The following is a 15,732-nucleotide window of genomic DNA, read 5'->3' as shown; positions in this document are numbered from 1 at the left end:
CTGGGGAGCCAAGAACCAGGGCTGGGGGTGGGCCAGGCTGAGATGAGCTGCATTACCTTACAGTTCACATGAGAGCTGGCAGTGGGCTAAGCTGGGCTCCTAGGCTGCCTCTGCTGGTGAGAGCTGAGACTAGGGGTCTGGCTGGGCTGAGCCAGGTGGCAACACCTGCTAGTGAATGTTGACACTGGGGGTGGGACATCCCAGACTGGGTAGCAACACTACTGGCATGCCCAAGAACCAGGGCTGGGAACAAGCCTGGTAGGGAAGCATTGGGGACTCCACTGCTAGGTTACTGCTCCTACTGGTGAGTGTGAGAACTGAGACTTGGGAACATGTCCACACTTCTCAAGAGACCTTGACATCGTCTGCTTAATAAAAATGTTAGTTTATGGACTCGCTGACTTGTTTTTTGGCTTCTTGGCTGCAAAAAGTCAAAAAAACAACAACAAAAACAGCCCGCATTAGTATCCTTCTTTTCCTTGTACCACAACTGTTGAATTCTCATGTCCCAAAGATTTCTCCAACAGTTTTATAAAATATAAACACTCCAGTGAGTATTTTCTGTCTACCCAGTATGTCAGAAAAAAAAATGTTTTTGAAATGTTCTCCCTAGTTAGTGAGGAGGAAAGGAGGTAAAAAATAATGTCACCTTTGACTCACACAAGGGTCTTGAGTAGCTAAGAATGCTAGGAGTAAACTTGGCCACTTTAGCATAAGACTTTCCTTTTAAACTTGCTTTCTTTCCCCTCTGAGCTGAACGCCCCAGCAACCAAATTGCCTCCATGAATGTCTCATTTCATACACTAAACTCGCGGTATCACACCATCTCCCCCTTGTCTCTGCTCTGCACAGCCAGTGCTTGCACACTCATCCTTGTCCCCAGCAGGCTTGTCCCTGGACAGCTGCTCAAGCTGAATTCTCTGCTTAGCACAGCCTCAACTTCCTTGTCGCTCACCTTCCCACACTAGTTTCTGCTCATCATTTCAGATCAGTTGGAGAAGCACAACTTCTGGGAAGCCTTTGTTCTCTCTTCTCCAAGCACTGAACCAAGTGTGGCACCAGTGCCACCCAGGCCTGCCAGTGTCACACTGCATCCTGGAGGCCTAATGGTCTCTCCAACCAGATGGTGAAAACCTTGAAGACTGTGACTAGGTTGTTTCTGAGCCCCCAGCCTCCTCTACTTTTATAAATACAATAAGAGCTGTATATAAGCTCTGCCTCTGTATCTAAGCTCTGTTCAGTACCACCAGCTGGTTGGCGGAGACATTCATCTAGTTCTTCATCAGTATCAGAACTATCTGTTGAGCTTCTTTACATGTAGGTGTTGAAACCAGATGTTCAGCGCTTCCCCAGCAGGTTGGAATCTTGCCCAGCTCCTCACAGCATCTGTTTATTAATCCACTGCAGACTTCTTTCGAGAACCAGTATAAAGGTTCTTGATGTTCTCTTGCTAGATTGCTTCTCTCCCCAGTTATGAGCCCCACCAACCCTGACCTTGTCGTCTTCCTTCTCCACCTCACTGCTGGATCTATTCCTGTATTTACACTTACAGAGTTGTCTTTCCCACAAGGCCATGAACTCTTTGGGGAAGGGACTGGTTCTTACTCAACCTAGCATCTCCAGGGACTAGCCGAAGGAGGCATTCCATCAAGGCTGGAGGAAGGAAAGGTGATGTTAGATGCTCATGACTGCCAATCTTCTTCTCCACAGCTTGACTTCTTATTTCTCTTTCATCCCCTTTGAAGCCACTGTGGGTTCCCACTTCTTAAAAAAGATTTATTTTTTTACTTTTATTTGAAAGGCAGAGTTACAGAGAAAAAGGAGAGACAGGATGAAAGGTCTTTCATCCTTTGGTTCACTGCCCAAATGGCCACAACAGCTGGAACTGATTAGATCCAAGGCTAAGAGCTATGAGCTTCTTCCAGGTTTCCACATGGGTACATGGACCCAAGGATTTAGGCCATCTTCCACTGTCTTCCTTGGCCATAAGTGGGAAGCTGGATCAGAAGTGGAACATATGGGACACAAACTGATGCTCTTATGGGATGCTGGCACCACATGTGTAGGCTTAGCTTACTATGACATGGTGCTGGCCACCAGTGTGGATTCGTTTTTTTGGTTTTGTTTCTGTTTTGTTTTTTGGTTGTTTGTTTGAACAAATGTTTTGGGCTGTCAAGCAACTTTTAAAATCATATTTTCCTTCCTCCCAGGTACTACCTTGGCCGCCAGATGTTTATAGTTATTTCTGATCCAGACATGATCAAGCAGGTGCTGGTGGAGAACTTCAGTAACTTCACCAACAGAATGGTATGCTGTTCCTTTTTACCTGTCAGTGTATGGGGATAAAATGCGGTGCATGTCAGATCTAATGCCTACTATCTGGCCCCTTATTGGGTTTAGGTCCCCCAGGAATTTAGGGAGTTCAAAAGAGATTTATGTTGACAATAAAAGAGCGGCATTCAAATTTAAGAAAGCTAAAACTCCAGAGAAGTTAAGGAAATACTAAAGTTAGGAGAATTTCCTAAAACTGTTTGACCGTAGACAGGAAGCTGAACCTGTAAGAGCCTTGAATTTCAGTTCAATTCTCTAGCTTACGAAAAGATGCACACCCCTATTGATCCAGGAAAGGACACACCTTGTGTTTTTTAATTTGATGAAAAATTTCCAAGAATGACAGAGCAACAGAAAATGGCAGAGGTAAAGCTTTGTCCACATTTTCCAAAATGGGAGATAGGAATTCTAGCAAAAAATACCAAAAAAAAAAAAAAAGTTTTTTTTAGTTGAGAAAACAAACTAAAGTGGGTTCATAAACAGCTGCTGTGAGAATTCAGAAAATGACTGTGTCAATCATTTTGTGGGGTTCAGGGGATGGAAATAAACCACCAAATCCTTTCTTATGGAAAAAATAGGTAATATACTCATTTACTTGTTGGGCAAACTTTTTTTTAAAAGCACCTGTGCCATACAGCTGGCATTGCCCAGGTGTTGACTGTAAATAGACAAAAACAAAACAAAACATAACATTGCCCCCTAGGAGTTCACAGATCAGTGAGGGAGGCAGAGAAGACTAGCAACACCCAGTGAAAAACACAGGTTCCCTAGTATGCCAGCTGGGAGAGTGCTGGGGCTGACAGGAATGTTTGTACTAGTTGAACCATTCAGTGTATTTTCTCAGGGTAAGAACTTGAGAGATTGACATAAAAACACCTTTGTTGTTGTTGTTTGGACAAGGAAATTAAGGCTCCGAGAGGCAAAGGGGACAGTCCTGGTCACTTACCAGGTACTAGAAAGGGCAGAGAGTTTGTGCCATCTCCTAACTTTAAGTTCAGAACTCTCTGCTGTCACTACTCTAGCAAGTGGCATCCAGTGGCCTGAGTGTTCAGATTTAATCAGTTACCTGGCTACCCACCCACAATATTCTCATCCTCTAGCCCCAGGACATGGGAAATACACGGGTTCCAGACAACCTGTGGTCAATAGAAGCAGGTGACCACCCTCTGGCTCCTCCATCACCTCACAGCAGTCAAAGGAGATGCAAAAAGTCAACTGCTTCTCCGCTACCTCCAGCTTTCCTTCTCCCATCCTTGTGTCCTGAGCCCTTCGTGCAAAGCCTCCTGAAGGCCTTCTGTCTCATCAGGAACTTGCGGAACAAGTCTGAGCATTCATGACATGCTTCTCATCCACTGTGGCAAGGAATATTGATAAAGAGGCTAGGGAACCAATGGTGCCAAGGGGCACTAGCCTCCAAGCTGGCAGCACAGGTGCCCCCAAGAGCCTGCACAGTTTAGGAGTCCACCTGGCTGCTGAGCCCTGACATGGGACATGGCTGCCATGGTCTCCATGTGGCTTCACATGACCCCCACAGCAGGGTATGACACCTCGAAAGCTGATCTTGAGAGAAATGCACTGGGATAAGTTGCTCAGCACAGGCAGACCCAGTGTAGAGGGGACCAAATAAAATTGCCTCCCACTCCTATCAGTTTTTCTGCAAGCTGTCTTCAATTTCTTCTACCCCCAAGCCTGAGATCCCAAACACCAGTGTATGGTTCCAATTTCCCTCTTCTTCCACTCAGCACAGGATTAAGCCTTCAGGTTCCTTGGGCAAGATTTCAGAGTACCTGTCATTTAGATCCATTGCACATGTCCCAGCCTAATCTCCTCATACTCCCAAATTCAAACTGCATTGGCTTGATCTCTCTGCTCTTTCCCTCTCACCTGTCCCCGAGCCTTGGCCCTGGGTGGACACACGTCCCTGGAACTGGAGGCAGTGAAATATTGCAATCCCCATTCATAAGCCCCATGAGCTTGGGGAAATTTCCTAACTTCTTTAAGTCTCCTGTTCCTCCTTTGGAAAATAAGGCATCTTGCTGAACTGCTGTAAGACCAAAGAGTGTCATAACCCTATAAACCCCACCCTGCATCTGCACAGGACTTGACAGGCGAGAGTAGCCTAAGGTGCATTAACTGTGTTTAACAAAAACATCCATCCCTTCTACACAGGTACCAACACCAGCTGTCCTTCAAAGTTCTGCTCATGATTTGCCTCTTCCACGAAGTCCTCCCCCTCTCCTTCTGCATTCACTTCCCATCTTCTCTGGGCTCTCACATAAACGTTTGTCCTCACATCTCTCATTTTTGCATCTGATCCCTCTGGGTCTTCTAACTCTTACATCTTGGTTATTCAGGTCACAAACTCTATCTTGACTTTTTATTTTTCTACTCCAACTGGCTCAAACACATGATGATTATTCCATCTACAACCTATTCCTCTTTAAACTGAACTGAGTCTCTACCAACTTGTCATTCTCCCACAAGGATTAGCTGGCACCTGAACTTGGAAATTCTGTTTTCATTTCTTCCGCGAGGTCATTCACAGGCGTGTAAAAGGCCCATCTGCAGAATTAGAGCTGCAGGAAACCCCAGCGTTCACCAGTTCCATCTGGGAATGTATCTGCTCGTCGTTAGCTTTGTTGATGATCTTTAAGCCAATTCCATATTCATGATAAAACAACCCTTAGTGACTCAATTCTTTAAAAACAGTCGTTAGAGGGGGATTTTCTCACAGGTTTTTGAAAGTCAAATTAAATCGGGTTCTGTGGCTCCCTCTTATCCATCTGCTTGTTTATCTGCTCCAGGAACTTGGGGAGATTAGTGAGGCGTGATTTCTCCTTCTCTCTAATAGGCCCTGTTTACTTAAGTGTTCTAGTCGGCTTTATTATACATTCACTCAGTAAACATTAAACGCTGACTCCATGCAAGCTCCTTCCAAATGGTCCCCTGTGAGACAGAAACACCTCGGCATATCAGCTTGATACATTAAGTGAACAGGAACTTAATGAATGTGTGCAGTTCATTTTCCAACAGTGAGAGCCCATCCCTGCTCACCAAGCCAGACCTGTGCTGTGTGGGTTCTATGGCCCTGCACAGTCTGGCCAGGGGTCAGGGCTAGTTTTGAGGGGGTGGCGTGTGAGCTGGGAGCACCCCAGAGGAGACCAATAGTGGGCACCAATTGGATGTAAGGTGATTCTGGGCAGAATTCCCTGGTGTACATCAGCAATGGGCGAATGTCAAACTCCTCACACCCCTCCCTACATTGCAATCGCTGGAACTTTCAACTCCAGGACACAGCTGAGTGGGCTGTGGGTGGGTCAGATCCAGACTGATGGTTCTTACATCTACATTCCCTATCACTGTATTTTGCTTTATTTTCCCAATGTTTGGCTTGTCCAACTTGTCCATTCGTACAGGGTACACTGCTTCAGCACATCTTGTCTGGAACCATTCATTTATGTTACTACAGCTCTCCCCATCCCCAAGTGTGTGAGGTGGCTGCAGCTTCTTGCCCACAAACTCTGTGGACCTCAATCAGCACCCTCCATGCTTCTAAAGACTTCTTCAAGGTGCTCTGGACACTGTCTACCACTCACCCCATCAATCTTGCGTGTGTTTACCAAATCTCAGTTGTCCCAGCACCTCAGTGCTTATCTTTACTCAGATAGTTTTAATGAGCTCCTCTTTCTTATTGGGCTCTCCTCATGTGCAGCTCTTTCTCCTAGTATCTGCAAACATGGGATACTCTGGCCCACGTGACCCAGTGGCCAGATCCCATCCAGAGGGAGTGCATTGGGTGCCTGGCTCCCACTGAAGCTTCGAGTTAGGGAGGCCATGGGAAGGGTGAGAAAGCCAGGCTGATCTTTGGTCTATGGACAGTTGGTCTACTTGCCTGGGGACACAGGAGCCATTGTCAAATCACTGCATCTGATGCTTGGAGCTGTGAGGTCAGGTCCAACATGGCCTGTGGTTTGCTCCTTCACAGGTGCACTGCTGGAACGTTAGAATGCCAGTGGAAGGTGATAGTGATTGCATATGTGTCTTGGAGGGGTATGCCCTTCAGGTCCCCAAGCATGCCCCGAGAGGTCGCCTCTCCAAGCACAGGCCAAGCCACACCACTGACTCACAATCATCACCTCTAAAGCCAAGTCATGCATTTGGTCAGTGGTTTTTATCTAGCACTGTAATAACCCAGTGGTCTGGCTGCTCCAGACTCAGCCATCCCCCTACAAAGGGCTGTTTCATCCAGCATAGCGTGTGGCTGCTAGAACTACAGGATGAGTCACGGGGAAAACCACAAACCTCTTGGCCCTGGCAAAGCTGACTGCAGTTAGGAGGCAAATTAGTCCCTAAATGTCTAACATCCCCTCCATCTGCGGCAGCACCCCATTCCAGAGAGGCGCAGGAAGGCATGGGCTCTCTACCAGGATGGTCATCAAGCAAGACTTAATCCAGAGCTCCAGGGAGCTCTGCTGCACCTGTTGGCTTCCACTGAGAGAAGGATGCTGGCGGGTTGGCCATAAAATACTTCCCTGACCCTTTAACTTATTGCTACACCTGAGTCTGGCACTTCTCCCCTGAGAGTTTTCAAAAACTTGCCCATCAGAATTCCTGGTTCCCTTTCTTTTAAATAAAGCATCGACTAGCACCCCCACTCCACGCCCCCTGAAAAAGATCCGTGTTTTCAAACATGAGATGTAAGATTTAGGATTGTTGTGTATGACTAAGGGATTTCTTTCTTTTCTTTCTTTCCTTCCTTCCTTCATTCTTTTCCTTCCTTCCTTCCTTTCCTTCCTTCTTTTTAAAGATGTATTTATTTTAATTGGAAAGTCAAATTTACAGAGAGAAAGAGAGACAGAGGAAGATCTCCCATTTTCTGGTTCACTTTCCAAGTGGCTGCAATGGCCAGAGCTGAGCTGATCTGAAGCCAGGAGCCAGGAGCTTCTTCCATATCTCCCACATGGGTACAGGGTCCCTAGGTTCTGGGCCATCCTCTACTGCTTTCCCAGGCCACAAGCAGGGAGCTGGATGGGAAGTGAAGCAGCCAGAACACATGCCAGAGCACATAAGGGATCCTGGCACATGTAAAGCAAGGATACAGCCACCAGCTTACTGCACAGGGTCCCCAGAATTTCTTATCGCTTCAGCCAAACCTTGGGGATTTTTGAGTGTGTTTCTCGGGAAGGGTTCCTCATGTTACAGGTCTCTATGGACAGCAAGCAGCACTTGCTGCAAGCAGACAGACTGCCAAAAGTAGGTAGCCAAAATGGTGGGTGTTCCTCCCTTCCTCGACTCCTCTCCATGTGGAGGCAGGAACCTTTCTTTCTAACACATCGTGTTGTGCAGAGAAATCCTTCCAGCTGAATTGTAATCTTCTTGCCCTGAGACGAGCAGGCCCCTGGAAGTCCTTGGCAACAGTCATGATGAGCTCCCTGGCCACTGCCTACCTCCCTTAAACCTGCTTTTCTCTATCTGGGTATAGCAAGTCCTGGAAGAGCCAAGTGCACAAGAATTGCGTTTAATCTGCAAAGCACGCTTCGCTTTGAGTTTTCCACAGCATAGCTAAGTTTGAACTTTAACATCTTTATAAAGCACCAAGTGCCTTGTGAAGCCGTGGGAATGAAGAAATGGATCCTGTTAAGTGGTATTGATTCTGAATGTTCAAATGTTCTGCTCTCCGCCTTGCAGAACTTCTGTCTTAATTTCAAAATCTTGCTAAAACTGACTTCATATTTCTGTCTTATGAGACGCTTGGTTCAATGGGAGGTCATTTGTATCTTTTTTTTTTTAATACAAAAGGGAGTAAATGAAATTTGAGGGTTTTAAAACTTTAAGGCTTATTATTCATTTGAACTAGAGAGTTTAGAGGGGTGGAGGGATGTCTTCCATCTGTTGGTTCACTCCCCAAATGGCTACAAGGGCCAGGGCTCAGCAGGTTCAACCCATGAGCCTGGAACTCTGAGTTTCTCAGGTGAGCCCAAGCCCTTGGGCCATCTTCTGCTGCTTTCTCAGGCACATCAACCGGGAGCAAGATGGGAAGTGGAGCAGTCAGGGTACAAACTAGAGCTCAATAAAGGACGCTGGCTTAGCCTGCTGTGCCATAATGCCAGCCTCCAAACTTTGTTCTCGCACTTAAACCTTTTATTCTGACTTTGTGGTGGCAAAAAAGAGAAATAATTTGTAAACCAAGAGATTAGTATGTAGATTTGGGGAGTGAGAATAGTAAATAAGCCACAGAGCCATAGAGAGCCATTCCGGTCTCTCTATGGTTTATGTCCCTGAATGTTCTTTGGAAGTTGAATCGCACTGCTGAGTCCTGACGACCACATTTCTCTTCTGCCTCCTTTCATCATGCCCAATTGCCTTTCCACTTTCTAAGATGTCATCCAGCTACTGCTAAAGGGTTCTTGGATTGCATGCAAAGGAATGATGTCAAATTCCACGTTTATTTCCTATTCCTAGCTATGTGACCCTGAGACAGCCTACTGTCTCTGAACCTGTTTCCTCGGGTGTAAAAGATGAGCACCAGGCCAGCTAATGTCTGAGGTCTGTTTCATGCTTGATTCCCATGGTGATCAGCAGCAGTAGGAGGCCTGGGGTGACCAGTGGGCCCCTAGCTGTTCTGAACCTTGCAGGCAGGACACCAGCTCCTTCCCAGGTCTCTCTCAAAAAGCTTTTTCCTGGCCAAGAGCCACAGGTGCTGTGCCGGCCACCCACCTGGCTTTCTCCAGCCCCGCTCCAGCAAGGCACTCCACTGCCATCTATCCAAGGGTTTCCCTGGAAGGTGAGACTCACAGGAGCCCTGCTCACTTGCTCTTTTGGAAGGGCCCTTGTGCCTTGGTGTGTGCTGTTGGGTAGCAGCTCTGAGCCCGTACCTTCCTCCTCCTCAGCAGATTAAAAAGCTAAGAACTCTCATAGGCAGGGTCTCGGCAGTCACATCAACCCTCTTTCCTAATCAGCAGAGACTACCCTAAGCAGAGGGAAAGAAGACTATGTAATATTTATGACTATCTCCATCGATAGAATAAGTGAATGAAAGTTGTCCGATGTCACAGTAAAAGGAACTATTGACTGCTCTTTTGAGACATCATGGAGCTCATCGGAATCTTGAGTCAATGCTCTTGCATGTTCTAGAACACAAGAGAACTTTTCAAAAATTCCATTTATTTATTTATTTATTTGAAAGGCAGGGCATCAGACAGAGAGAGGGAGGGAGGAAGGAAGACAACCAAAGAGAGAGAGAAATCTGTCTACTGGCTCATGCTCCAAAAGGCCACGATAGCCAGGGCTGGGCCAGACTGAAGCCAGAATTGTGGAACTCCATCTGGGCCTCCCATATGCGCGGCAGGGCCCAAGCACTTCAGACATCATCCCCTGCCTTCTCAGGTGCACAAGGAGAAAGCTGGATCAGTAGAAGTGCTTCCTAAACTTGAACCAGCACTTCCATAGGGGATGTCACTAGACAATTCCTTTTTGGTACGGTTTCATAGTCTATTGTGCCTCTTATCCCTTTCTCATGATAATAAGTAGATTTGTTTATAATCAAAAATGCAAGGCATGCATTTGGCAGCTCCCTAAAAGTCAGTGGTTCCTACTTGGCTCTCGTAGGATAGTTGAGGATTACTGGCCATGAGTAATGCTCAGCATATGGTTGCTCTCTCCATACAAGCGGAGGATGCCAGGGTATTGGTTTTCTTTAGCAAATTCTCCTTAGAACTCAACAGTTCTTCAAGGTTTAAAGTTGGTGCTTAGCTGGTCTAGTGAGAAGTAAGGCTCAATTTTAAAGGATTTTAAAGACAAACATGGTTCACCCGTCCCAGGGAATCTTGGCAGTTGAGCTAAGATGCTTCAATGAAACCATTCCTTCTTATCAGGACCATGAGTCCTAATTACTAAAGAATAACCCAAGAACTGGAGAGATATGACAAGAAGCATTTGTTAGCTGTAATGTGGACAAATGTTGATGATAACCCACTCTATTCACACCTTCCAAGTGAACCATGAGCTTCTCACAGGCCAGAATTCCACTGTGCACCCTGGCAGTTCCAGAATAGTCACTCCAATACTCATAACTTGATCACAGTCACCATTCAAAGCCGATCTTGCAAAACCCTTAGATGTATGACGTAATAATCCCACCAAGCTCTTTGGCTCCCATAGTCAAGTCACAGATTTCCAAGGCCTTGGCCAGTCCCTCTTGAACATGGCAGCTGTCCAGCTGCTGCTACGGGTCCAATGGGGAGGGCGGGAGATGAGAGTCTCCACAAATTCGGATGTGGTGTTCATCCACATGGTCCCAAACATTCATCTTCCTGAACACTCAAGGCATGGCTATTGCAGCCAAGCAAGGAAAGACAAGGAGGGGCCCTTGGGCTGGGTTTCCTGTCCTCCTCCCGCTGCCAGCACTGACTTTGTCCCTCACCAGCAGAAAGGCAAATGCTTCAACCACAACCTCCTCCTCTTGCCCTCACTTCTCCATCAACTTCCCACTCAGTTGGGTTCCTTCCCCATGCCTGCTCTATCTAGAAGGTGGGTGTACAGGGGCCACTGAACTCCAGACAGGGGCCACTTGCTGGAGGAGGAGCTAAGACATACATGTCACGTGGTTTCCTAGTGATAAACCACATTAATAAAAGAAGTTAGTCACCTGGCTCAGAGAAAAGTTGTCAGGCCGAGCAAACCACCGTGATGACCCAAACTCAAGGAGACTAACATGAACCATTGCGGGAGAAGGTACAATCCATCCACCACAGGAGAATATCAAAATGTGGAGACCAGCCATGTACAGAATGCTAGGAAATCCTGATCAAACCTGTCAGCGGGTTCCTGAGCAGAGACGATGCCCTGACAGCTCTTACAATCCTTTTAAAATATAGTCTGTGGCTAAAAGCCATCCCCTAGATAACAAGACCTAACCCATGTATCATAGTGGGACACTTCTTCCGGAGGCCGGAGACTGCTCCTATCAGCCCAGCAGGCCCAGCTTCCTCTGTTCCTGGTAATGACATTCCAACACAACCCAGTGAACTTATGCTCAGCGAATTGTTGCAGGCCAGGTTTCTTCCATTGTATGCACTAAGCAACACAAATTTTAATCTAACTAGGAAGCATTATAGTTATTGATTTTGATCCTAAGTTTATCCAGCATTCTAATACATCCAGATTAAATGTCTGTGGTTATTTGTCCTTTCCTTTCCTTTCCTTTCCTTTCCTTTCCTTTCCTTTCCTTTCCTTTCCTTTCCTTTCCTTTCCTTTCCTTTCCTTTCCTTTCCTTTCCTTTCCGTTCCTTTCCTTTCTTTTCCTTTCCTTTCCAAGATTTGTTTTTATTGGAAAGGCAGATTTATAGAAAGAAGGAAAGACAGAGAGGAAGATCTTCCAGCTGCTGGTTCACTCCCCAAATAGCAACAATGCCCAGAGCTGAACCAATCTGGAGCCAGGAGCCTCTTCCGAATTTCAATCCCACATGGATACAGGATCACAAGGCTTTGGGCCATCCTCTACTGCTTTCCCAGGCTATTAGCAGGGAGCTAGATGAGGGATGGAGCAGCCAGGATATGAACAGGTGCCCAGATGGGATGTCAGCACTTGCAGGTGGAGCATTGATCAGTTGAGTCATTTTGCCAGCCTGCTTAGTATTTTAAAACTGAGATAACTTCCATATGTAAGTCTTGGGTGTCAAGTTCAGTGCCTTTTTGTGTATGTACCCACTAAAGTGACAACTAGCCAGATCAAACACAGAACATTTCCAGCACCAGAGGGCTCAATGTGCCTCTTATCAAGTCATCCCCATCAGCCTCTGACCTCTGTCACGATAGATTTGGTTTCTCTGCTCTTGAACTTTATGTAAATGGAAACTTACGGTATAGGTCCTTGTGTTCTGCCTTGCTTCGCTCAACATAGTGTCATATGAGATTCATCTACATCATGTATTAAAATGAATGCAGTTCATTTTTTATTGCTGTGCAATAGTCTAATGTAGCATAATTTACTCCCCAATTGTTAGATCTATAGCTTGTTTCCAGTTTTTTATAACTATAACTCAAGTTGACATAAACATACCAAGAGATGGCTCTTGGGTTTATGTTCCTAGGAGGGGAACCTAGGTCACCACGGTAGGTGTGTGTTTGACTTCTGTGCAAACTGATGAACAGATCTTGAAAGTGATTGAGCCTGTCTACTCTTGCACTATTGCTCAAATAGAATCCCGCTTGCTCCACATGAGTCAAAACATCACCTGGTCATTGTTTTTCATATCTCTCTAACTAGTTTCAAGACTCATTTTTTTGGTTTGCTTTTTATATCCAAATGCCCTAGTATCATTCTTGGGAAAGTCTACCCACTCTCCCACTGAATTAAAAGCACCTTGGTCCTAAGCCGAGATGCTATGGACCCAACATGTGTCCTATTTCTTAGCTTTCTATTCCACTCCATTGTTCTACTTGCTTATCCTTGCACCAATATTATACTCCCTGGGAAATTATAGTTTTATAATAAATCTTGAAAGATGTCAGTGTAATTTCTCTGGGCTGTTTCAGGTCCTTCGATCCCATTTTTGTATTAGAATCAGCTTCTCAATTTTTGAAGAATTGATATCTTAACAACATCAAGTCTTCCATATCATAGACATGGAATTTCTATCTATGTTGGTCTTCTTCAATTTACTTTAGTGATGTTTTATATTTCAGTGGAAAGGCCTTTGACGTTCTTTGTTAAATTTGCTCCCAGGTATTTGGTAGTAGTATAGTTATAGTATATTTTGTTTTAATTTTCCCATTGTTTATTATCCCTCAGCATAAACAAAATGATTTCTGTGTGTCAAACTTATATTCAGCAATCTAATTAAGTGCAACACTGAAATTGCTTTTTTGTAGGGTTTTTTTTTCTATGCTATAAAATTGTTTCTTCTACAAATAGAAACTACTTCTTCCACTTCAACTTTTACATATTTCATTTCTTTTTCCTGCTTTATTGTACTCTCCATCACGTCAAATAGGATTGTGACAGTGCACCTATTTGTCTTGTTTCCAGTCTCAGCAAGTGTTAAGTATTGCACTGTTGAGAATAATGCTAACCAGGATTTCTTTGTAACATACATTCATTATCCATTGAGAGTTGTCACCATCAGTGGCGTCTATCACATCTTACCACTTTCTTTCTGCATCCATTAAGGTATCTGCTGTTCTATTTTATTCTGTTCCTGTAGCCAGTTACACCAATTCTCAGAGGTTGCATTTCTAGAATAAGTCCCACTTGGTCTTGATGGATTATTTTTTGAATATATCAGTGTGTCCAATTATTTTCTATGTTGGTTATGATTTTTGCATCTCTGTCCATGGATGAGCCTAGCTACAGATTCTTTCCTGTCTGTCAGGTTTGGGGTGAGCGTATGCTGACCCTTGAGATATTCCAAATAAATGTTAAATGATGATTCCATAAGCATTCATATTTTTGACTGTGATTTCTGCAAATTAGTAATTAGGAAAGTAACTTTAAAAATTGTATCCTACTGAGCTAAATGTAGAGGGTTGTGGCTTTCCATCTGATTCCAGACTGATAGCGTTCTGTTTGTCTTTGTTGTTCTACCAGCCATGAAACCATGTAACAGTATTATTTCATAATCCTTTGCTTTGTCTCTTTCCCCATTACAAATGTCCTTGGATAACATATTTTCATTTCCTACACTGACTGATTCATCTCCCTATGAAAGGGGAGGGAACTGTGTGCTGTTCACAGTTGTGAACCCAAGCTCCTGAGTCAGGCCCAGCTCTTGCCAAGCTTGAAACAAATACTCTTTAAATAAAGCCTCGCATCCATCACAAGAGGATGGGGGTCACTGGCATCTTTATCTTCATTTTTACAGCTGGGGAAGCTGAGGCCTGCAAGGCCAGTTCTAAAACATCACACATGGGCACAGCACAATGACTCAATTGCTTAATCTGCTCCTTGCAAGTGCCAGGGTCCCACCTGAGCACTGATTCATGTCCCAGATGCTCCACTTCCCATCCAGCTCACTGTTTATGACCTAGGAAAGCAGTGGAAGATATCCCAAAGCCTTGGAACCCTGAACCCTGTGAGAGACTTGGAAAAAGTTCTTGGCTGCTAGCCTCACACTGGCTAACTCTGACTACTGCGGTCATTTGGAGAGTGAACCAGTGGAGGAAAGCTCTTTCTTTCGTTCTCTTTTTCCCCCTCTAAATCTGCTTTTCCAATAAATAAATAAAACATCACACAGACTTGAACCTAGAGACTAGGTGTGAAAGCAACACTCTTTTTTATCCTTTCAAAGCCCAGCATAGGAAATACAGCCAGAGCTCGCAGAAAACCCCGGCTGTGTCTTAATACAGACTCTTAATACCTGATAGGTTAAAGAGCTCTCCCTGGCTTTCTGTTGCACTCAGAAAGGAGGGAACTGTCAAAGCCAGGACTGACCACAGGAGTTTAATTGAGGGCAAGGAGTTTCCAGGTTTGGGGTCTGGGTTAGAATAGGCTTCTCAAACTTTTGTGGCTAGGATCTACACTGAGAATCCTGTTTGGATACAATAAGCTTGGGAAGAGATACGCAGACACACACAAACACACATGCAAATCCATCTAGAACAAGATCAACAACATCAAAATATTGTTGCCTTGAGAAATGCTCATCTGTGTTTCCTATTCTGCTCTAGTTCTTCTTCTCTTTATAAATGCAGGTTGCCGCTCACTGCATTGATTTTGCAACTGCTCACAGCCTGTGGCATGGGAGTTCCTGGTCAGAGAGCCCCTGGAGGTACCTAGTGGGGACTCAGGATGCAGGGCTGCACTGGGGAGCCCTGCTTCGCTGTTCCCCTTTCTCACAGCCCAGAAGCCCCTTCCTGTCCAGCACCCACAAGCCTGCCCATGGCTCCGTTGTTCCTCCTTGGGTAGCCTGCCCTGACCTCAGGCATGGTTCTGTAAACTCTCATTAAAGAATGTATGAAGACAGGGTTCTTACAGTATGGCATCTAGAAAGAAAAATGCTATTGTAACCGATGCCCTTGAACTTTCCCATCCAAACACGGTGAGCTCTAGTGGCACTTCCAGGTAGAAGGCAGAGGGATGCTGTGGTTAGCAAGGGAGGGATTTGGGGGCCATGCTGACACAGTGCCTGGAGAGTGAAGTTTGTCCATCAAATACAAGATAAGCCGTGGTGTTCAGGATAGGTGCAAAATCCTATCCATCTTCCTGCTTCTCCCTTCTCATGTATTCCTCCCCATCAGAACCCCACAAATCACCATCCCACTCTCTCGCTGCTAAAATGCTCAGCAGCGTGGCACAGGACTGGCTTTGGCACTCTATAAATATGCACAATGTGTGATTGTCTCCTTTGACTCTGGAACCTAAACAAACGGATTCTATTCCAAAAATTCCATCAGACCATAATTT

General features: G+C 45.3%; 1 protein-coding gene across 1 annotated transcript in view; it reads left to right on the top strand.

Annotated features, from left to right (window-relative positions):
- The window catches only part of TBXAS1 (thromboxane A synthase 1), a 147,368-nt gene that overhangs the window by 68,040 nt on the left and 63,596 nt on the right, over nucleotides 1-15,732 (top strand). The window contains exon 4 of the mRNA XM_041002369.1: nucleotides 2,211-2,307. Within this exon, the coding sequence (XP_040858303.1) occupies nucleotides 2,211-2,307 (97 nt within the window). The remainder of the gene's footprint in view (nucleotides 1-2,210; nucleotides 2,308-15,732) is intronic.

This window comes from Ochotona curzoniae, unplaced genomic scaffold, assembly GCF_017591425.1.
Source record: "Ochotona curzoniae isolate NIBS_2020 unplaced genomic scaffold, NIBS_Ocur_1.0 scaffold_2476, whole genome shotgun sequence".
Taxonomy (NCBI): domain Eukaryota; kingdom Metazoa; phylum Chordata; class Mammalia; order Lagomorpha; family Ochotonidae; genus Ochotona; species Ochotona curzoniae.
This window is presented reverse-complemented; position numbering and strand designations above follow the sequence as displayed.